This window comes from Macaca nemestrina, chromosome 10, assembly GCF_043159975.1.
Source record: "Macaca nemestrina isolate mMacNem1 chromosome 10, mMacNem.hap1, whole genome shotgun sequence".
NCBI lineage: Eukaryota > Metazoa > Chordata > Mammalia > Primates > Cercopithecidae > Macaca > Macaca nemestrina.
The window spans coordinates 68,971,538-68,996,721 of NC_092134.1; the positions used below are offsets into that span (position 1 = coordinate 68,971,538).

A 25,184-nucleotide genomic window follows, 5' to 3' on the forward strand; every position below is an offset into this window, starting at 1 on the left:
AATAATGTAGAAAGGGTATCAATTTAAGTGAATAATTTCCTAAGTCATATAGGCATACATGAAGACACAATACATGTTATTGCTTCCACTATTGATAAGATACATTAAATTCAGATGTTTACATAGTAATTCAATTAAATACTAACCTTAGCCATGCTAGCATCCCCATCTAAATCATAACGTGGATGTACTTTAGGGAGGGAAACTGAAATATGAAGTAAAATAAAATGAGAAAGAAAACTTTTTGAAAAAATCACTTTATCCTTTATAGAGCAAACAGAATGTCTAAATTAAACATCAGTGGAAAAATCTTTAATGTACTTTTTGTGATTAAAAAAATTACTTCAAACAATAATGTTCATTCTCTAACAAATTACCTTCAATATTTCTAAGGAGTTTCATTTTTTCCTTAAAAATACTCCAACACAATGAGTTCAATGCTTCTCTTTAAATCTACATCATATCCCAACCTTCAAATAGAACCGTAAAATTCTGGGGGATTCATTTTTTTTCTATCAGTAGAATGAATAATTTAAAAGATTCTCAAAATGCAGATCTAATTTTTCTTAGACTCTAAAGCTTGGCACAATGTTCTACACCTACTGGAAACAAAAAACATTTGCTGAAATTTATGATATAAAAGGTAATTTTGAGTGTTAGCAAAACACTTTTAAGAGAGAGTTACAGTGAAACGTATGACAAATGACTTTATCATTTTATGAAACAAAATATTTGAAGTCAAATGATGTCTACAAGCCTTTTTCAATTTTACGATACTCTTTCAACTACAGTAATTTAATTTTAATGTTTATGAAAGTTTTACACTAATGTGATCATCAGCTTTATAAAGATGACAATCATTTCTACAATGACAGATTTTGTGGATTTATTTTTTTGTTTTTGAGACAGGGTCCCACACTGTCTCCCAAGCTGGAGTGCAGTGGTGCAATCTCGGCTTACTGAAACCTCTGCCTCCTGGGCTCAAGCGATGCTCCTACCTCAGCCTCCCATGTAGCTGGGACTACAGGTGTGTGCCACCATGCCCTGCTAATTTTTGTTTTATTTTTTGTAGAGACAAGGTCTCACTATGCTGCCCAGGCTGGTATTTTTCTAATGGCTAGTAACAACGACAAGAAAAATCCCAACTTACTTTTTTCATATATTAATCCTATGGTATTCAGAGGTTCCCGGCTTACTACAAATATGGGGTTTTCCTCAGTAGTTTTAGGGAAATGCTGTGCCAGTCTTCCAGGTTCTAAGACTAAGCGTCGCCCTTCATAGATAAGTTCTTGATTTGAAGAAAGAATTTTGGTTTGTTTATATACCAGTTCATGAAATATAGTAGCACTGTGTGAGAAAAATTCAAAAGGACACTATAACTGGGGATAAAGTGTAATTTTTTTAATGAGTGCAACAACATCCATTCTAATTCATATTCCTAAGATCATAACCAGTCCATATAAACTTGCTTTGTTAATGTGGATACTACAAACTCCATTCCATGTAACCTGTCCATATAGTAAGCAATTCTAAAGTATTTTTATGTTTGGATACCTGTGTAATATACAGGATTCTTAATATTTTCTCTCTCTCTCTCTGAGTGTGTGTGCGACAGAGTTTCGCTCTGTTGCCCAGGCTGGAGTGCACTGGCACGATCTTGGCTCACTGCAGCCTCCGCCTCCTGAGTTCAAGCGATTCTTGTGTCTCAGCCTCCTAAGTAGCTGGGATTACAGGCGTGCACCACCACGCGCAGCTGATTTTTGTATTTTTAGTAGAGACAGGGTTACACCATGCTGGCCAGGCTGGTTTCGAACTCCTGGCCTCCAGTGATGCACCCGCCTCGGTCTCCCAAAGTACTGGGATTACAGGTGTGAGCCACCACGCCTGGCCAAGATTCTTAATATTTTCAAATAGAGAATCAACATAGCAGAGAGGTTTAGAGCACTGACTTGAATCAGATACTTGGGTTCAAATCTCAGCTCTTCCACTAACTTCTTATATAACTGTAAGTGACTTAACTCCTCTGCACTGTTTCCTCATCAGTAAAATGGAAACAATAACAGTACCCACTTCACAGAATTGTTGTGAGGATTAAATGGCTTAAATACATAAAGAATCAAGAATAGCATTTGTTATGTGACTATATGTTTGTTAAATAAATTAATAAAACTAGGTATTTTCAAAATGATGCTTTAGGGGAAAAGATAGCTTCCCCATGAATAGATCAATGACATCAAAAGAAATGTTTCAGCAACAATATTGTAATTTGGCTCTACAAGCCTCCACTGTGTGACCTTTTAAAAAAATTCCGTTTTTAATTTTTGTGTGTACACAGGAAATGTATATATTTATGAGGTACATGAGATGTTTTGTTACAGACATGCAATATGTAATAATCACACCATGGAGAATGAGGTATCCATCCAGTCAAGCATTTATCTTTTGTGCTACAGACAATCAAACTGTACTTTTTAAGCTATTTTAAAATGTACAATTAAGTTATTATTAACTATAGTCACACTGGGTGAGCTTTTCACAAAACATTTTGACATCATTGGAGATTCACATGCAGTTCTAAGAAATGATGAAGAGAGACACCATATATTCTTCCCCCAGCTTCCCCCAGCGGTGATATCCTACATACAGCAAAGCATCACAACCAGCTATTAACGCCAATACACTCATTTTTACACGCAAGTGTATGTACGTGTACAGTCATGCCTTGCTTATGATGGGAACAGTTCTAAAAAATGCATCATTGTGTGAACATCATAGAGTTTATTTACAGAAAACTACATGGTATAGCCTTCTACACACCTAGGCTATATGATATCTAGCCTACTGCTCCTAGGCTACAAACTTGTACGGCATGTTACTGTACTGAATACTGCAGGCAGCTGTAACACAATTAGAAACAGTATTTGTATATTTGAACATATCTAAACATAGAAAAGGTACAGTAAAAATATGATATGACAATCTTACGGAACCACTGTCATATATGTAGTCCATCATTGACCAAAATGTTATATGCAGTTGTATCACATGGGCAGTTTTTTAATCACATGGGTGTAATGTATTTTTGTTTACATAAAACAAACACTGATTATTTCTCCTGCACCAGGTGCTTTAACCATTATTATGGTTAATAATAACCATATTATCTGCATATGGTTATCACAGGCAAATAACCATGCAAACTATGAAGACTTAGGCTTTGATATTTTAAACATGGCAGGATAGTACACTTAGTAAAACCTGGCTCGTTTATTGGTAGATGCCATTTGTGGTTATGTGATTATGTAACTTGAAAGAAGGTACAGCAATGAAAGTAGTTTTGTAAAACTTACAGTTAAAGAAACAAGCTAATTTAACTATACATTTTAGAATATCAATCCTTTTATTCCAAAAATAAGTGAAAAGGAATTTACTAAGCACTTAAATATAATTTTCTATGTGGGAAGTGGGTGCTTTTGGTGAAGCTGAGGCATCTTTTCTATTTCTTTTCCTAACTTAGGAAAATATTATATAACAGAATATGTTGATTTAAGAAGAAAACAGAAAGAGATACTTACGTATTATAGCTATGAACATAAATCTTATGAGCTGTCATTTGTTGTAGCGAAAAAACATGAATTATCATTCGGTGAAGTATATCACTAGTTTCTGCAAAAAACTGGTCAAAACCCCAACACTTTTCCTGATCTGCTTCAAGGATGTTTGCAAGAACAGGGGTAAGTAGAACCTGAAGACCCCTAAAACAGTATTGAAAAGTTACTTGAAGAGTGACTATGTCATATTCTGTCTAGGTTAAAAATCATAATACCAGCAAATCGAAGGAACTGTCACTATTACTATATTAGACTAATTTTAAAAATTCAAAATCTGTCAACTTTTCAGAAAGCTAGATAACCTTCATTTAATATCACTCATGAATGAATAAGGGATTATAGCTTTTTCTCTTCTAGAAATGGGGTCTTGTTATGTTGCCCAGGCTGAAGTACAGCAGCTATTCACAAATGCTTTATGCATTGCAGTCTCAAACTCGGGGGCTCAAGTATCCTGCCTCAGCTTCCTGAGTAGCTGGGATTATAGGTGTATGCCACCGTGCCAAGCCCCATTACATTTCTGGTAGTTGTTTTCACTGCTGATTTGTAGTACTTAAAAGTTCTTACTATTTAAAACAAAAAAAATTATATAATATACTTTCTGGCATCTAAGCAATTTTTCTCAAAGAATTTATAACTTGGTATGCTAAGGACTGACTCAATAGATAAAGCCTGTCACCCTCCAGAAATATGCTGCAGTTCGATCATCAGATGTTTTTGATTCTGAGTTTTGGCAATTTAATTACTTAGCAAGTGTTATTTCCTGAGCCCTTTACATTTTATCAGTTTCGCCTGAGATCCCCAAAATGAGTATTTCCTAAATCAAAATTTAACACAAATCACAATTATAATATTAAATTTCTGCTCTCCAACACAATGAATTTCTCTTAGTAATCTAGTTGCATGACAATTTCATTTTGGAAACTTTTTAAAATAACACACACACAAAACTGTTAACAACAGTGGTTTTTGAAAATGATTTCAGCATTGGAACTCCTGGTTTAAATGAATTTTCACAGAACTCAACATATAAAATGATAAGTGATATTTTATTAGCTTGTTTTATATATTTATTTCTTTAAAGTCATACAAAAATCACCCACAACTAAAAATAGATGTTAAGCCAGTAACTCATAACCTGTGTCCAATTAAGTATTATATAACTACCATACTCAGTCAGGAAAAATGGAAGTTAATTCAGTAATGACAAATACTAAATACTGATGCATGTCTTGGCTTTATTTCCAGAGTGAAAATAATTTACTTTCTACTTTTAATTTCTTTTACCTTAATTCTTTCTTTTTATTTATTTATTTATTTATTTATTTATTTATTTATTTTATTTATTTTTTTTTTTGAGACGGAGTCTTGCTCTGTCACCCAGGCTGGAGTGCAGTGGCCGGATCTCAGCTCACTGCAAGCTCCGCCTCCCGGGTTCACGCCATTCTCCTGCCTCAGCCTCCCGAGTAGCTGGGACTACAGGCGCCCGCCACCTCGCCCGGCTATTTTTTTGTATTTTTTAGTTGAGACGGGGTTTCACCGTGTTAGCCGGGATCATCTCTCGATCTCCTGACCTCGTGATCCGCCCGTCTCGACCTCCCAAAGTGCTGGGATTACAGGCTTGAGCCACCGCGCCCGGCCTACCTTAATTCTTTCTTTGGGGTAACAGGATTCTTAAACAATATAATTTTTTTGATTTCTGTCTGAGACATTAAAGACCCATACGAACATCTGAAATTCTAAAAAGTACAAAAAACTATTATTTCTCACCCTTTGAATAATTTGAATTTTTTAAAATGAAGATAATACTAAATCTTTTCATTGTTTGCTTTTTACAACTCCAGTTGAGAAATTTACTCATATCCAATCCACTATTTGTTATCCATGAATATGGAGGTCATTATAAAAGATACTAAGGTCCTGAGCAGGATCCCCACACTGGGAAGAATTCCAAGACCAGTGATTACCAATCTCAAAAATGTATGCCCTGTGTCCTAATGCAGATCTGGGGAAATTATTCGTATAGCAGCAAAGACAAAAATCATTTATCAAAGCAATTAAAATAAAATCAAACTACACTTCAGTATTTGAATAGTATTTTAGGCAACAAAGATTTCTAACACCTAAGTGCAAAAGATGAGAATCAGGTACACTACACTTACCGAGAAAGACTGCAAGAAACAGGCATGTCTCCACTCCAGTCAATTGGTCCATTTTCTGCCTTCTGTACTCCAGATATTGCACCAGAAGGCTTTCCTGTAATTATTTTATACCTTGGGAGGAACAAAAGCAGAATAAAATAAGCAGTTGATTTTTGCATGACTTATTAATGGGCTATGCAAAAGTATTTCCTCAATTGCACCTACAATTATCTACTAGATGAAACTTTGTGATTGATGCTCACAGGATCCATAAAACAATCAAAATACTTTGAATCTGACTGACTGAAGTACAATAGTGGTTGTACAGTTATTTACATATGCCATAGTTAATTTTCATTTGTGATCTCACAGTGCTTTATAACAGCATCTTGATGTTCACAACAAAAATATTAATTTTTCCATCTGAAAAAACCGAGCAAACACAAAATAAGTTATGTCACAGAATGTCTCTAGACCATGAAAAAAAAGCATCTAATCCCTCTTACCCATATTATTAAAAGGCACAACTAAAGTTTCTGCAGAATGAATAGCATTCTTTTCTGGAAAAAGCATATTTGTTTAACGTTAAATATGCTCTGAGCAAATCAATATTTTTTTAAAAAATAGAACAAACCACTACAACTGATTTAGACCATTTGCTGCTTCCTCAGCAGTGGCAGTCAGGATTTCTGCCTTAAGAGATTTTTTCAAAGAGGAAATTAATATGGAAAATAAGGTGTGTTCATGTGAGAACTATCTAAGGAGTAAGGGCACATATGTGAGATTAATGCAAAAGAGAAATAAATAGAATAAATAGCAAAAGTCTTAAGGGAATGCTTACAAGTTTTAAAAAAGTTTAATTTTGATAAGATCCACATATAACTACATTCATAACATGCAAATGAGATGCTGAGAAATCAGCACTACTATAATGTTGGATGAATACATCCTTCATTAGTGAAGTAAAACAATTATTATTACTGAGTACTTCAATCACCTCTGAACATTCTTTAGCATCAATGTTCATAAAAAGTTGAGTTTCTAATAAAGTAGAATTCTTCTAATGGTATATCTGCCCACAAGGGTGTCAGATAAAATCATCAGGTATTCCTAGCTGCTTATGAGTCACATGTTTCCTTTATTAGGGAGCAGCACACACTTCTATTTAAACCATTTTTAGGGCAGCAAGAAATGCTGACATTGCTTTAAATGCTGATACTATCTATGATGAGAAAAGTAGGATTAACTGTTAGGCACAATTTATGTGTAATGAGAAAAACACAAATTATCAGTTTTTCTTAATGAAGAGATTTCATTAAAAGGGCAATGACATAAAAAAGGTTCAATAGGATGCTATGCCAAAATCATCAGTACAGTTGAATAGGTTATTCTTTCCATAAATATGTACACTGTCCTTGCTGGAAAACATTTAAATACCCAAGTTATAGAAAAAGTCATTGTACCATCTGAATTTGTTTTACTTCCTCCAACCAACAAAAGGAAAAACATGCTTCTCCCTCCATTTTTTGAGAAGAGATTAAATAATTATATTTTTACAGTTGTGATTATTACTTAAAGTCATGTTTGCTTCATAAAAGATAGAGCCAGGCTGGGCGTGGTGGCTCACACCTATAATGCCAGCACTTTGGGAGACCAAGGAGTGGGGGGCAGATCACTTGAGGCCAGGCGTTCGAGACCAGCCTGGGCAACATAGTGAAACCCATCTCTACTAAAAGTACAAAATAGCTGGGCATGGTGGTGGGCACCTGTAATCCCAGCTATTTGGGAGGCTGAGGCAGGAGAATTGCTTGAACCTGGGAGGTGGAGGTTGCAGTGAGCTGAGATCGGGCCACTGCACTCCTGCCTGGGCAACAGAGTGAGACTCTGTCTCAAAAAAACAAAACAAAACAAAACAAAAGGTAGGGCCAAATATATAAAGGTCCGAGAAATATGTTAAGACCTAAAAGAATGGTTGGATAGGTTAGGCTGTCAGTAGTTGTTGTCCATTCACTAAACTCAATATTCTTCACATTATAGTTTTATGTGTATGCGGTTTGGCTTTCTCATGAAACAAGATTATTCACTAATGTCTTTTAAAATAAAAAGAAGTGTGGTCAATTATAGATTATTTGTACAATTAACTTCACATCTAGAAATCCATCTCTCTTTTCCTTGGCTTACAAAAAATGACTTTATACACAGTAACTATTTCATAATAATTATGGCAATACACCTCAACAAAGTAGGCACAGAAGGAACATATCTCAAAATAATAAGAGCCATCTATGACAAATCAATAGCCAACATCATTCTGAATGGGCAATTCCCCTTAAGAACTGAGACAAGACAAGGATGCCCACTCTCACCACTCCTACTCAACATAGTACTAGAAATCCCAGCCAGAGCAATCAGGCAAGAGAAAAAAAAAATTCAAATAGGAAAAGAGGTAGTCAAATTATCCCTCTTCACTGACAATATGATTCTAAACCTAGAAAACCCTAAAGATTTCGCCAAAAGACTCCTAGACCTGATAAATAATTTCAGCCAAATCTCAGGACACAAAATAAATGTACAACAATCAGTAGCATTTCTATACACAGATAAAGCTGAGAACCAAATCAAGAACGCAATCCCATTTACCATAGCCACACACAGACACAAAAATACCTAGGAATACACTTAACTGAGGAGTTGAAAGATCACTACAAGACCTAATACCGCTGAAAGAAATCATAAATGACACAACAAATGGAAAAGCATTCCATGCTCATGGGTTGGAAGAATCAATATCATTAAAATATCCATACTGCCCAGAGCAATCTACAGAATCAATGCTATTCCTATCAAATTATTAATGTTATTTTTCACAGAACTAGAAAAAACTATTCTAAATTCATATGGAACAAAAACAGAGCCTGAATAGCCACGGCAGTCTTAAGCAAAAAGAACAAAGCTGAAGGCATCATATTAGCTGACTTCAAACTATACTGCAGGGCTACCGTAACCAAAACAGCATGGTATTGGTACAAAAAGATACACAGACTGATGGAACAGAATAGAGACTCCTAAAATAAAGCCACACATCTACAACCAACATATCTTTGACAAAGTTGACAAAAATAAACAATGGGGAAAGGATACCCTATTTGATAAATGGTGCTGGGAAAACTGGCTAACCATATGCAGAAAAATAAAACTAGACCCCTACCTCTTACCATATACAAAAATTAACTCAAGATGAATTAAAGACTTAAGTGTAAGACCTCAAACTACAAAAATTCTAGAAGAAAATATAGGACATACTCTTCTATACACTGTCTTAGGCAAATAATTCATGATGAAGACCCCAAAATCAAATGCAACAAAATAAAAAATAGATAAATGAGAATTAAACTAAAGAGCTTTGGCACAGCAAAAAGAACTCTCAACAGAATAAACAGATAACCTACAGAATGGGAGAAATTATTTGTAAACTATGCATTTGACAAAGGACTAACATCCAGAATCTACAAGGAACTTAAACGAATTAACAAGAAAAAAACAAACAATCTCATTAAAAAGTGAGCAAAGGACATGAACACACTCTCCTCAAAAGAAGACTATGCAAGCTGCTGCCAACAAACATGAAAAAACCACGAATCATCAAAGAGATGCAAATCAAAACCGCAATGAGATACCATCTCATGCCCAACAATCCCATTGCTGGGTATATAACCAAAGAAAAATAAATTGTTCTACCTAAAAAGACACATGCGCTTGTATGTTTATCCCAGCAGTATTCACAAGAGCAAACACATAGAATAAATCTAGGTTCCCATCAATGGCAGATTGGATAACAAAAATGTGGCACATATACACCATAGAATACTATGCAGCCATAAAAAAGAATGAAATCATATCCTTTGCAGCAACATGGATACAGCTGGAGACCTTTAGCCTAAGTGAACTAATGCAGAAATAAAAAACCAAATACTGTTATGTTCTCACTTATAAGTGAGAGCTAAATCTTGGGTTCACAACTTTTCCATCTGTGCCGTGGAGCCCATCATATTGTCTCGCCAATTCCAGAAATCAATTCTTGTAATTATCCCACTTATTTAATGCATCAAAGATGGACATAAGGATGGAAACAATAGACAATGGGGACTCCAAAAGTAGGGAGGGAGGGAGACAAGGGCCAAACACTTCTTATTCGGTACCATGTTCATTATCTGGGTGATAGGATCAATAAAAGCCCAAACCTCAGCACCACACAATATACCCTTTTAACCAAACCTTCACACATACCCTCTGAATCTAAAATAAAAATGGAAATTAAAAAAAAAATTGTGACAATACATAAATGAATATACATTATACTAGTAAAATATGTAAGTGTCTGGCCCAAATCTGCAACACTGGAAAAAAAAAGTTTAATGTTACATTATTGCCAAAATGTTATTTTTAAGTTTCTTTCATTTATTTATTTAGAGACAGGGTCTCACTCTGTCGCCCAGGCTGGAGTGCAGTGGTGCAATCACAGTTCACTGCAGCCTCAATCTCCTGGGCTCAGGTGATCCTCCCACCTCAGCCTCCTGAGTAGCTGGGACTACGGGAGCATACCACCACCCCTGGCTAATTTTTGTATTTTTTTTGTAGAGACAGGGTCTCTACAAAACCCTCATGTTGCCCAGGCTAGTCTTGAACTCCTGGGCTCAAGCGATCCTCCTCCCTCAGCCTCCCAAAGTGCTGAGATTACAGGCGTGAGCCACCATGCCTGGCCCAAAATGTTATTTTTTAAATGGTAAAAGAAATCAGTTCACTTTAGGGTAAGACTGATGTTTTAGATCTGGTAATGATTCTAATATTCCACAGAACTGTATTATTTTTTTCAGTTGTATGGGAGAAAAGTGCTGATGAGTATGCAGAGTGAAATAAACAGTGAGCTGAAATAAGTCTAGAAAGCAGTACATTTTTAATGATGGGCCAAAGACTGAATACCATTTATACTGAGTATATAAGATATTTAAACATAACATGGAAAATTATGCATACTTTTGTAAGGCTGCATTCTTTTTAAAAACTCAGGTAGCTTAAAATATCAGAAATGATTGTTAAACCAATTTTCATTAGCATAAACCACTAACAATAAGATGAACCAAGATAGAAATCATTTTTTAAATGCTTCTCTGATTTTTAGATCGGGAAACCACTTACATCACTTCTTTATTCCTACGAGGCCCTTCAAAGGGTCTAAATGGCAGTGATCCAGTAGCTGCATGGTAAAATGTTACCCCAATGCTCCAAAGATCAACTGTTGCTCCATATTTCTTCTGATGATCTTTTCTTAGTACTGCTCTCTCATACATATCAGGGTGCTAAGATTAAAAAAAAGATGAAAAATCTATGAACTTGTGACCAATTTCATTATATAAACAAATGGATACTCAATAATGCTTAGAAATTCTATTTTGTTTTCCTAATAACTTCACTTTCCCAATCTGAAAAGACTATTTCACATCTTCCCCTCCCTCCTCAAACTTCCACCACCACCTCCTTTGATCCTCAATTTTGATGACCCTGCTTCATAATTTAATGTGGAAATGGAAGGAATCAGACCAGCACTCCCTTATGCCCTTTAACAAATACAACCTACCTGAATCTGTGTCCGTTTTCTTTTTTTCTCTTTTTTTTGAGATGGGGTGGAGTGCAGTGGCTTGATCTCAGCTCACTGCAAGCTCTGCTTCCTGGGTTCAAGTGATGCTCCTGCCTCAGCCTCCTGAGAAGCTGGGACTACAAGTGCCTGCTATGATACCTAGCTAATTTTTGTATTTTTTGTAGAGATGGGGTTTTGCCATGTTGGTCAGGCTGGTCTCGAACTTCTGACCTCAAGTGATCCTTGAGGACCTTGAGAGCCTTGGCCTTCCAAAGTGCTGGGATTACAGGCGTGAGCCACTGCACCCAGCCAATCTGTGTCCGTTTTCCAGGCCTCCTTTCCAGTCACGATGGAACTGTGCCTATACATGGCCAACTTTTCCATCTGTACTGAAGAGCCCATCATATCATCTCGCCAATTCCAGAAATCAATTCTTGTAATTATCCTACTTATTTAATGCACCAATGTTTCCCTCTGTTCTGATTCATTACTTTCTGCTTACAAACATGCTTTAATATCTCCCATTTTAAAAGATCTCTAAATTGACCACAAAACTCCTTTCAACAATTACCCAATTCTCTGCTTCCCACCACAGCAAAATTTCTCAGTACAGCTGTCCATGCTTATTATAACTGCCTTACTCCCTCATCTCCCATTTAGACCTAATGCATTAAATATCATATGTATGCTTTAACATCCCAAACTATCTTGGGCCCCGAGCCTCAGATTCATATATCCTACCGTTCTCTTGATGTCTACAGGCAGCTCACTCTTAACATATCCAAAATTGACTCTTGGTCTTCCCACTTAAACTTGCTTCCTCCTAAATCTTTAAGTAAATAGTACCACCACATATCTAGCTGCTCACACCCGAAACCTATCAGGCAGCCTTAATTTCTTTGCCTTATGCCTCAAATGCAATCTGTCAGGGTAAGTGTATTTAATTTAATGAAATTAAATTCTCTAGAATCAATTCAGAGGACTAACTTAACTGGGTTCACTGGGGATCTACTGACATTCAACACACGTCCTTACATATAGGAGACACTACACCAAGTTTGTCCAACCCGCAGCCTATGGGCCACATGTAGCCCAGGACAGCCTTGAATGCGGCCCAACACAAATTCATAAACTTTCTTAAAACATTGAGGTCTTTTGCGATTTTTTTTTTTATAGCTCATCAGCTATCATTATTTTATGTGTGGCCCAAGAAAATTCTTCCAATGTGGCCCAGGGAAGCCAAAAGATTGGACACTCTGCACTATATACCACAGTCACTAAGAACAGACGGAGCTTCTAAAAAATTGTTTAGGAGCTTACAGAACCTAACATATATTCTGATGGACTGCATTTATTCTGATGGACTGCATATATTGTTCTGCAGAGAATAACCAGTGGTCACACACAGCATGGCCTCCTCCTATCTGCCTTCATGAAAGTTACACACTGGCAACTTGAAGATTTTTGGAAGATAAATCTTAAAAGTATACTTATGGACCAAAGTAGAGTTACCATCTAAATGATCCCAAACCAAAACAATTCCTTATGACATTGTGGGATTTAGCTACAGCCCAGGGAACTGGGAACCAGTGTAGGAAATGCTGCTGGGACGGGCTTCTAAATGATGCAGTCTGTGAATCTTACTCCCAAAGGATCAATCTCTGATTTCTGGGGGTTGGGGGTGGGGGGGCTGGAGATGAGGGTGGGAAAAAGACTCTTTCGAGAGATACATTTTAAAGAGAAATCAGAATGCAGACAAGTATAAGACCTGGGTATTGAAGTGAGTGTCCAAACATATGCCTACTAGATATATGGGATCTCAGTGGCTCTGCTGGTTCTGTAGCACAGCACATAAAGTGATTTTTGTCCAAAGAAGCAACTACCAAACCTTTGACCTAGTAGCTGGTACTTAGTGTGTAAATGGTGTAGTGAAGAGGCCAAGAGTACCTGGATAGGTCTGACGCCGTCCGGAATATAAAGCCTCCTAGGAAGAGGAGACACAGTGATTCTAGAAGGAGACAAAGACGGACCTCCTCACAAGGTGCAATAATATACAGCCTAATTGGTATAGCAGGAAGCTATTCCCTGGGAGTGACTAACTTGGGGTGGCTTGACACATGCTGGTCTGATACATTTGTGCCCACTAGCTCTCTCCTGATGTGCTACCGGCTTGGTGTTACTGGGCCTGGGCTATTGCATCTGGAAGAAAAGCATAAGGATAAAGCTACTCCAAGGTTTTCAGAATTATATTACTGAGATAATATCCATTATATTAAAAACAGTAGAAGAGACAGTGTGTGGTGGCTCACATCCTGTAATCCCAGCACTTTGGGAGGTCAAGGTGGGTGGATCACTTGAGGTCAGGAGTTTGAGACTAGCCTGGCCAACATGGTGAAACCTCATCTCTACTAAAAATACAAAAATTTGCTGGGTAGTGGCACACGCCTGTAATCCCAGCTACTTGGGAAGCTGAGGCAAGAGAATTGCTTGAATCCAGAAGGTGGAGGTTGCAGTGAGCTGAGATGGCACCACTACACTCCAGCCTGGGCAACAGAGAGACTCTGTCTCAAAAATACACATATATATATACAAAAATATTAGCCAGGTGTTGCGGTGTGCACCTGTAACCCCAGCTATCTGGGAGGCTGGCACATAAGAATCACCTGAACCTGGGAGGCACAGCTTGCAGTGAGCTGAGATTGTGCCACTGCACTCCAGCCTGGGTGACAGATTGAGACTCTGTCACAATAACAACAACAACAAAAACAAAAAACAGTAGAAGAATGTTTTCTTTGGACTTTAACATACAAAAGAGAGAGGATTTAACATCTGGGTTGTAGTTCCTGGGAGCTTCAAAACAAGGGAGGTTTTCAATTAAACGCAGAATACAGCCAGGCTGCTGAGTCTTAGACTATTATTTATCTCATTTTATAACTTCTGGTGCGCACTGTATTTGAGTATTTCCCATTCTGAAATAGGAAATAAATAGATTGGAGTTAAATTTCAGCCTAGGGTACAGCACAGTCTTGGAGTTAATTTATTTAATGTTTTGCTTTTCTTCATTTAAAAGTCTTAGAGGCAAAAGCTAAACTGTGTTCCCAGGAGGTTACATGAAAGATTAATAGTTGGTATTGGGGAAGCAACCTCATGAAGGCTGGTACAGGACTGCTCTTTGCTTGTTATGGTAATTATCATGATTGGAAAAGGAGGAGACCAGACACTGAAGGACATACTGCAGTATATGTGACAGTTCTGAAAAATGATCCTCCTATATATAGTCTGAATGACTTTGGAATATTCTGTCAGATACTTGTACAGGTGAGAAATCTATTTCGAACTCCAGTTTATATATAACAAAGCATTTTTGCACAGTTTTTCCAAGAATGTAACTATATTTAAATCCACTTTGTTTAGTTAGAAACTTTACCAAAAATTGTTCACTACTTTGGAAAATCATGTCAATAACAATATTACCATTTGTGATGTGATTCACTAATACAACATGAGTTATCACAGCACTTGTATTCAAAGTGGTATTACATATAGGCACAAGCATGTATGACTACTTGTTTGCTCATGAAGCTGTTTCTAAATTTTTACATATTAAATATCTATTATTTTATTATAAAATATTTTCCTTTACATTATTCAGATATGCTATTTTAATTAAGTGTGCAGGTTTATATTATCTAGGAATTTCATTTCAAGATACTGAAGGGAACACTGCAAAATATTTATTATAAAAAGGGGGTATTGGTCTGACAGGGTTTAAACTACTAGCCTATCTGATCTGGCTAGCCCCTTGATTACGTCTTCAATTCTAACTCCTTCCACTTGCCTCTTTACTCACTAAATTCCAGCAAAACTGCCATATTTTCTGTTTCTCCAACTCCTGAGGTCATTCTTGTCTCCAGGCCTTTACAGCTCCTGTTTTCTCTGGGCCTGATGGAACCAGACTGAAGCACAAGAACATTCTTAGAGCAGTAAACCTTGGCAAGCAGTGCCCTCCTGGGAATGGCAGTGTCCTGAGCACTCATCTACTGTGGCTTTGGCCATGACAAGTGTGGGCTCCAGAGACAAGGAGCTGGGGCTGGTGAACTAGCTTTTAGAAATAGGCTGTTCTTACAGAAAGTGGGGTTGGGGAAAAAAAGTACGGGGTGAGAGAAAGAGAAAGAGAAAGAGAGAGAGAAATTGAATTTTTGAAGAAGTTATTTTATCTAATAATTGAATTTGAAGGACACTGGCTCGAGCTTGCTACTGGAAAGGAGGCAGTCTGGGAGAACATGGCCTTGAGCTATTTATTGGAGGCTCACTGCTCTAAGAGAAAAGAGAAGGGGAATGTCTAAGCTGGGGAAGTGAACGAATCAGGAAGCTGCCTTGTACCAAAGCTCTGGTGTGAATTCAGCAGTGTTGCTTCTAGAAGCAGAAAGCATGGTCTAGCCAAATATAACTGAGAAGACCACCAACAGAGAAATGAGAATGAAGATGTGCGTTGACTCAGTCACACGCTGAGGGCCAGGAAGAGACAAAAGGATAATAGCAAAAGCACAAATGTCACGTAGGACAGAGAAAGGAGCAGGCAAGAGGTGATTTCCTCTTGTCTAACTCTGCTTGGTGTTCTCGGCAGGCTAAGATGAAAGTCCCTGCTTTTGTGGCGCTTACATTCTCATGGAGAATTCAGGATATGAAGCCTGATTCCATTTGCCAGAAACATCTGAGTCCTGTCTCTGTTCCAGCCAAGAGTCTCAGGAAGCTTGAAGGTGAATTCATTACAACTGTACTTCCCTCTGCCATCTATGTTCTATGACACATTCTCCAGATCCACAATGACAGGGAGTCCACTGCATCACAAAGCAGCTCACACGTCACAACTCAGCCAGCCAGAGGACCCCACAGGCATCTTGGGCCCTCAACAACACACGTCTACGTAGGGGAGAGGAGGCTAGACCGATGCAGTAGGGTTCAGTAGTACACAGCAAGTAGAGATGGAGGGAACTGCCGAGGAGTATGAGGACTGGTGGTTGAGTTTCTTTACTGCAGGGTGAGGTAGCTTCCACAGGGCCAGGGAATGGCCACAGCACAGCAGTCAGAACAGTGTGCCTGGCTTGCTTCTTTTTATCATTTCAGTGTCAGTTCATTTAGTCCTTAAAGGAGGCTTTCCCAGGCTATCTTTCTCCTGCTAGTCACTCTTTATCTTACCACCTTAATTTATTGTCTTTGCTAAACTTTAATGATCTGAATTTACTTTACTTGTTAATTATCTTTTTTCCCTACCAGAATGTGGGCTCCATAAGAGCAGGAATATCATGTATCTAGAGTCTGAGCACCTAGAACAGTATCTGGTATATAGTAGGCACTTCATAAATATTTGTGCAATGAATGAATAAAATCCATTTTTAGGTACCTTTTTTTTTTTTTTTTTTCCTTCCCCCTGAGACAGAGTCTCGCTCTGTCACCCAGGCTGGAATGCAGTGGCATGATCTTGGCTCATTGAAACCTCCACCTCCCAGGTTCAAACAATTCTGCCTCAACCGCCCAAAGTAGCTGGGATTACAGGCACACGTCACCACACCCAGCTAATTTTCGTATTTTGAGTAGAGATGGGGTTTCACCATGTTACCCAGGCTGGTCTCAAACTCCCAACCTTGTGATCTGCTCACCTCGGCCTCCCAAAGTGCTGGGATTACAGGCATGAGTCACCGTGCCTGGGTCAGGTACTTTTTTTTAAAAAAAATTAAGAGACAGGGTCTCGCTTTGTAGCCCAGGCCAGATTGCAGTGGTGCAATCACAGCTTACTGCTGCCTCAAATTTCTGGGCTCAAGGGATCCTTCTGCCTCAGCCTCATGAGTAGCTGGGAGTACAGATGTGTACCACCATGCCTGGCTAATTTTGTAATTTTTTGCAGAGATGGGGTCTTGTCATTGTGCCCAGACTGGTCTTGAACTCCCGGGCTTAAGCAATCCTTTGCCTGCCGAGGAAGCAATCATCGGCATCCCAAAGTGTTGGAATTATAGGCATGAGCCACTGCGTCTGACCCATTCTTAGGTACTCTTATCTAAAAGATCATCACATATATCTACAGATCATTTTGGGGTTACCAATAGTTAGGATAACAATTTAAGACACTTAGTTCATGCCACTTAGAATACTCTGAATAAAGCTACAGGGGGTGGTAGATATCTTGCATCTTATAAAACTACAACCGCACAATCCAAATGCAAAAAAGTCATAGATTCTATGACTTTTAAGACAAAATCCAGAGCCATGAACAATTAGTGAGCTATATATATTAAACTTCCTCATTACATGTTAAAACTATTTACTTTGAAGTATATTTTCTTAAGTGTTTCAAATATTTACTGACTTTACAAAAACACACCTACATAAACTTTTTCAACCACAGAGCTTTTCTAGCTTTCTAAAATTTCAAGTTAGATCTTCTCAGGGGAATTTTGTGCGTGTGTGTTTCTAACAATGGTCCTTTTAGTCATTCAATAACCAAACTCCCCCAAATAAAATTATCTGTTTCATAAACATAATGAATATATAAAAAACAGTACTATAACAAGCTTGTAATATATTGACTCCTCATCAAAAAAAGGGATCCTTCTGATACAGATCCATAGCATCAGTAAAACTCAAGAATTTAAGGGTGCTATAAAACTTTCAAGAATTTTTAACAGAAAAATAACTGCACCCTTGGAAACGAGTACCTAATTTCCCATGTTACACATATTCATTAGAATAGAAAATTTAATTTTTGTCATAAAAAGGAAATGGTATTTTATAGTGAATTGGCTGATCAATTACCCAATTATAATTACAATATATCAAGCTTCTTTAAATGAAAATATTAGCGATGCATGACTTACCAAATATTCTTCTGTGCCATACAGAGAAACAAACTGCTCATCATCTTCTAATTCTCTAGCTGCACCAAAATCTGTGAGTTTGTACACAGACTGTCCATCTTCCCCTATAACACGCATGATATTTCCTGGCTTGATATCACGGTGCACTATGCCATTCTCTCGAAGATGATTCATTCCACCCACTTCAACAATATAAAACAAAAGAAGTCATAATGTATTTAGGTGTATGTGTGCATGTCTCAAATTCATTGATATAGTCACTCAAACTTAATATAAATTTTTCCATAATTTGGTTCAAAGTAATTTTACTCAAAGAATAGATAATAAATAAACATATATAATATCTTATGCTTTAGTTATAAGAAGTTTTAGAATGAGGCCGGGCGCGGTGGCTCAAGCCTGTAATCCCAGCACTTTGGGAGGCCGAGGTGGGTGGATCACGAGGTCAGGAGATCGAGACCATCCTGGCTAACACGGTGAAACCCCGTCTCTACTAAAAATACAAAAAAAAAAAAAACAAAAAAACTAGCCGGGCGTGGTGGCGGGCGCCTGTAGTCTCAGCTACTTGGGAGGCTGAGGCGGGAGAATGGCGTGAACCCGGGAGGCGGAGCTTGCAGTGAGCCGAGATCACACCACTGCACTCCAGCCTGGGAGACACAGCGAGACTCCGTCTCAAAAAAAAAAAAGAAGTTTTAGAATGATAAAAATTAATGTGGTCTAAGGAAGAATCCAGTGTCTCTTAAGTACTACCAGGAAAATGTAACAAAACAGTCTTAAGCATATGATTTCTTGAATTACTTTGGTTATATATATGTGGGTGACTGTTTAAACATAAAAATAATAAAGATTCCCAAAAAAGATATCAATCTTTCACCAGAGTTTTATATTTCTTTATCTTGCGAGAAAAATTCCCTAAAATGTAAACTGGACTCAATATGTAAAACAGCAAAAAAGAAGCAGAAAAACAGCAAAGTGTCAAACTTGTTTCCATAAACATGTATTCTCATATGCTTGACGCTATTCCAAAAAGCCCATTTTCTTTTCTCTTTTCTTAAGGGCAAAGTTGTCTACTTTGCTGAAATTAAGCTACTTTGTCTAACTGACAGGCACTGCCACTTAGTGATAACTTTATACATTTGCTTGACGGCTGATAGATGAATGTTCAAATTCAAAATATGTAAAAGGTTTAGGGGTATCAATGTATAATTATTAAAACTCAGGACTACCAGTATACTTAGGAAGATATCATATCCATAATTCCTATTTGATTAAACAGGCTGTAGCATACTAGTAATATTGTTTCTCTCTCATTGTGTCCTCAACTAACTAATCACTCTGCTTCCAGTGTCAAGTTCAAGAATTCCCACCAATCTTTTACCTTCTTTATCACTTGACTTTTCCCCATACCTCGAATATTTGATTCATTTATTTTAAGATGTTATTTCCTTTGATTGCAGTATTTTTTTTAAAAAATAGGTTCACTGAGATATAATTCACACACAACATTCACCTTTTTAAAGTGTACAATTCAGTCAATTTTAGTATGGTCAGAGTTGTACAACCATCACCACTAATTTCAGAATACTTTTGTCACACCAAAAAGACATCTCATACCCAACTCCATCTTCTCCTGATCCCCCAGCAACCACTAATCTGCTTTCTGTCTCTATGGATCTGCCTATTCTTGACATTTCATATAAATGGAATCACATAATATTGCGTCTGGCTTCTTTCACTTAACATGTTTTCAGGTTCATCCATGTTGTAGCATATATAACTACTTCGTATCTTTTTGTAAACAAATAATATTCCATTGTATGGACATACCACATTTTTGTTTATCTATTCATCAGTTGAGGGACATTTGGGCTGTTTTCATTTTTTATTTTTTGCTATTATGAATAATGCTGCTAAGTACACTGGAGTACAAGCTTTTATATGGATATGTTAATTCTTTGGGGTATATACGTAACAGTGGAATTGCTGGGTCATTTGGTCAAAAGTTAAATAATTCTATATTGAACTTTTTGAGGAACTTCTAGACTGTTTTCCAGAATGGCTGTATCATTTTACAATCCTACCAGCAATGTATGAGGATTCCAATTTCTCCATATTCTTGCCAACACTTATTGTTGTTCAATTTTTTTTTTTTTTTGAGATAGGGTCTTGCTTTGTTGCCCAGGCTGAAGTGCAGTGGTACAATCATGGCTCACAGCAGCCTCAATCTCCTGGACTCAAGTTATCCTCCCACCACAGCCTCCCGAGTAGTTGGGACTACAGGTGCATGCCACCATGCTTGGCTATTTTTTATTTTATTTTTTGTAGAGACGGGGGCTCACTATGTTGCTCAGGCTGATCTTGAACTCCTGGACTCAAGCAATCTGCCTGCCTCCGCCTCCCAAAGTGCTGGGATTACAGGCGTGAGCCACCATGGTTGGCCCTGTTTGTCTTTTTGATATTAGTCATTTTCATTGGTATAAAGTGGTATTTCATTGTGGTTTTGATGAGCATTTCCCTAATAACCAATGATGTTGGTTATTAATTGATTAATTAACGTTGAACCTTTTTTATGTACTTGTTAGCCACTTGTGTATCTTCTCTGGAGAAATGTCTATGCGAATCCTTTGCCCATTTTTAAACTGGGTTATTTGGCTTTTTATTGCTGACTTGTCTGGATAAAAATTCCATGTCAGGTGTATGATTTACAAACATTTTTTTTCTCATTCTATGGGCTGTCTTTTCACTTACCTGATGTCCTTTGAGGCACAAAAATGTTTAATGTTGATGAAGTCCAATTTATGTATTTATTTTTGGTATTTGTGTTTTTGGTGTCATATCTAAGGAAGCATTGCATAAAGGTCTTTAGTTTTGAATGTAAGATGTTTTTAAAAAATTCTGTTATTAAATTTTATATATAAATGAAATCACATAAATAAACATACCCACATCTCGCAAAACAATTAAGAATTCAGATTCTGGTAGTCCATAGGCATTAGAAGGCTCTTCTAAAACAGTGTATAAACTCCCACATGGGCAAAATTCCATAATAAGTACTTTATGTCTTGTTGTTGTCTGAAAAAAAAAAATCATTGATTGCGAATCAACATAAAAAATAAATTTTGATTATATGTCAGTACTTATCTGATTTCATTTAAATGTAGGATTTGTTACAATGATGAAAGCACTTAGGTTCACCTGAGATTCAGTATCTGTTGACCATACACATATAAGAATTAACATCTTCCAGCCAGGCGTGGTGGCTAACGCCTGTAATCCTAGCACTTTGGGAGGCTGAGGTGGGCGGACCACGAGGTCAAGAGATTGAGACCATCCTGGCCAACATGCTGAAACCCCATCTCTACTAAAAATACAAAAATTAGCTGAGTGTGGTGGCACACGCCTCTAGTCCCAGCTACTCAGGAGGCTGAGGCAGGAGAATCACTTGAACCCAGGAGGCGGAGGTTGCAGTGAGCCGAGATTGCGCCACTGCAGTCCAGCCTGGCGACAAAGCGAGACTCCATCTCAAAAAATAAATAAATAAAAAAAAAAAGAAAAAGAAAAAGAATTAACCTTTTCCAAATTCCTATTAAGAAGTTGGATTTGTTTTTGAAGACAAACCACAGTAAAAAGTAGCTAAATCTGAACTACAAAATCATTGGTACAATGTTATGATGGTTTTGTTAAAATTATCTTTTTTTTTTTTTTTTTGAGACGGAGTCTTGCTCTGTCACCCAGGCTGGAGTGCAATGGCCAGATCTTGGCTCACTGCAAGCTCCGCCTCCTGGGTTCATGCCATTCTCCTGCCTCAGCATCCCGAGTAGCTGGGACTACAGGCACCCGCCACCTCGCCCGGCTAGTTTTTTGTATTTTTTAGTAGAGACGGGGTTTCACCGTGTTAGCCAGGATGGTCTCGATCTCCTGACCTCGTGATCCGCCCGTCTCGGCCTCCCAAAGTGCTGGGATTACAGGCTTGAGCCACCGTGCCCGGCCTTAAAATTATCTTAAATTTCTTTTCTTTTTTTGTTTGAGACAGTCTTGCTCTGTCTCAGAGCAACCTCCACTTCCAAGGTTCAAGTGATTCTCCTGCCTCAGCTCCCAAGTAGCTGGGAGTATGGACATGCTCCACCATGCTTGGCTGATTTTTCTATTATTTTGTAGAGATGGGGTCTCACTATGTTGCCCAGGCTAGTCTCGAACTTCTGGGCTCAAGCAATCTGCCTGCCTCAACCTCCCAAAGTGCTGAGATTGCAAGCTTGAGCCACCACACCCAGTCACTTGAAATTCTTTATTTCTTTTTTTTTTTTTTTTTGAGACGGAGTCTTGCTCTGTTGCCCAGGCTGGAGTGCAGTGGCACGATCTCGACTCTCTGCCTCCCGGGTTCACTCCATTCTCCATTCTCCTGCCTCAGCCTCCCAGGTAGCTGGGACTACAGGCACGTGCCACCACACCCAGTTAATTTTTTTGTATTTTTAGTAGAGACGGGGTTTCACCATGTTAGCCAGGATGGTCTCAATCTCCTGAACTTGTGATCCGCCCGCCTCGGCCTCCCAAAGTGCTGGGATTACAGGCGTGAGACATCACGCCAGTGTTGAATTTCTCATGTATAACAGCACATTTAGGGCAACAGCTCTTCTAACCTCTTAAAATGAAAATTTTCTTATGATGACTACTGTTACTTCAAGGAATGGAGTCCTATCCTTAAAAATAAATGGGGAGCAGAACAGCTGAGTGGTCCCTCTCACAGCAAAGCTCCAGTCTGCTCGTTTGCATCTGAGCTGCTCATTTGTTTTAAACCTTAATTTTAACATACCATTGATTATAATGCTTCATCAATTTAATAACAGCTTTACGGGGAAAAAGAAATACCATCAAATTACATATACACAATGATTATAAGATGCACACCAATTTCAGAACCTGAAAATGTGAATGAGTCTTAAAATCTACTATTCATCTCCAACTTTTTATCCTTTCTTTTATAATTTTTTTCTACATATCTCCAAAACAGTTTTATAAAATATTTTAAATTACTTTCTGGCAGTCATTTCAAAAGAGAGAGAGAAATAATTGTAATAGAAAAAAAAAACTGCCGGGCGCGGTGGCTCATGCCTGTAATCCCAGCACTTTGGGAGGCCGAGGCGGGCGGATCACGAGGTCAGGAGATCGAGACCATCCTGGCTAACATGGTGAAACCCCGTCTCTACTAAAAATACAAAAAATTAGCCGGGCTTGGTGGTCCGCGCCTGTAGTCCCAGCTACTCGGGAGGCTGAGGCAGGAGAATGGCGTGAACGGGGGGGGCGGAGCTTGCAGTGAGCCGAGATCGCGCCACTGCACTCCAGCCTGGGTGGGTGACAAAGTGAGACTCCGTCTCAAAAAAAAAAAAAAAAAGAAAAAAAACCTGTTGCTTTTAAATGATGATATATGTTGATTGTTGAAAATCTGGGAAGTATACATAATTCCATTACCTGGAGATAATGAATTAATATTTTGGTGTATTTTTTTTCAGTCTTTTTTCTATGAATCAAATAATGTCATAGATACATAATGCTGTTTGCATATTACACTGTATATATTAACATCATACTACATATATATTTTTAATCCTGATTCTTCTCACATAACATCATATATAAGGTGTTTTGAGAAGATTAAAATTTTGGTAAATATCTCTTTTCATTACCACTTAACTACAATGTGGTAAAATTAACTTTACCCAAAGAGAAGTCAGGCTTTGCCCCTGGCTACTGGAAAGTGATCTCTGGCCCCTGAAATGTCCTATCTGAAAGAATAAGACTTCTGTCTTTGTTCCTCTGGGGGCTTTGGCCACTGGAGATTCTAACAGCATGATTTATGATGGGGGCTTTAGAACACACCGTATGAGTTCCGCCCTCCAGAGGAAATGGAGACTAAAGGAATTACCCCAAAACTCTGGAAGGGGCTGGGGACTAAAGGTCAGCAATACAGGCAATAAGTGATCCAGCCTCAGTAAAAACCCTGGACACCAAAGGCTTGGGTGAGCTTCCCTGACTGGCAATACTCCACGCATACTGTCACACATCAATGCTGAGACAGTAATGTGTCCCTCAGGACAAAGAAGCTTCAAGTTTGGAACCCTCCCACATTCCACGCTTTGTGTCTCTTCCTCTGGCTGGTTCTAACTTCCATCTTTTTGCTACAATAAAATACTAATTGTAAGTATAGCACTCTCCTCAGTTTTGTGAGTCATTCTACTTTCCAGCAAATTACCAAATCTGAGTGTCATGGGCAACCCCCATATTTGCATCCAGCTGGTATGATGTGAGGGTAGTCTTATGGGAACTGTTCTCTCTGTGCAGTTTGCCAAACTCCTTCGCAATTGGTATCAGAAGTCTTGAGCAGACTTGGCAGTCTGGAAGGCTATGCTCTTAACCTTGAGTTTGGCTAATTCCAGGTAACTATCTGCCACACATTCTAATTTATTCAACTTATTTAACCACTCTTTATTATAAACAGCATGCCAATTAAATTTTTATGCATAAAATTATATTTCTGTTTACTTCCTAAGAAATAATCACTAAAAATAAAATCACTAAAGAGTATAAACTACATTTTTTCCTCAAAGACTTTATTGATTGCTCATGTTTAAAGGGATTAAAATAATTTCTATTTCCATTATTTCTAGATTACATTTCCTAATGACATTCTTACATCCACCATTTCCCCTTAAAAAAATCAATTCTTTTATAATTGGACTTCATATCTTAAACTCTAGGACTCTTGAAATTTTTACTCTTTCGCAAAATAAAAAATTTTATTTTTTTTAAAGTTTAATTTTTTTCTTTTTATAATTATTTTTTCTTTTTATAATTATTGATTTAACTTGTTACCTGTCTTTTTCTAGTAATAATACTGGTAACCATATTCAATACCCTTTCATTTCTTTATTTC

The 25,184-nt window shown here is 37.8% G+C and overlaps 1 protein-coding gene across 2 annotated transcripts in view; it reads right to left on the reverse strand.

Moving 5' to 3' along the window:
* Nucleotides 1-25,184, reverse strand: part of LOC105473459 (TANK binding kinase 1) — a 49,107-nt gene that overhangs the window by 15,614 nt on the left and 8,309 nt on the right. For both annotated transcript variants that reach the window (XM_011727288.3, XM_071071506.1), the window contains exons 4-10: nucleotides 21,199-21,328; nucleotides 18,257-18,438; nucleotides 10,946-11,106; nucleotides 5,771-5,881; nucleotides 3,576-3,755; nucleotides 1,151-1,347; nucleotides 147-205 (exon numbers count right to left, since the gene is read on the reverse strand). In XM_011727288.3, coding sequence (XP_011725590.1) covers nucleotides 147-205; nucleotides 1,151-1,347; nucleotides 3,576-3,755; nucleotides 5,771-5,881; nucleotides 10,946-11,106; nucleotides 18,257-18,438; nucleotides 21,199-21,328 — 1,020 coding nt within the window. The remainder of the gene's footprint in view (nucleotides 1-146; nucleotides 206-1,150; nucleotides 1,348-3,575; nucleotides 3,756-5,770; nucleotides 5,882-10,945; nucleotides 11,107-18,256; nucleotides 18,439-21,198; nucleotides 21,329-25,184) is intronic.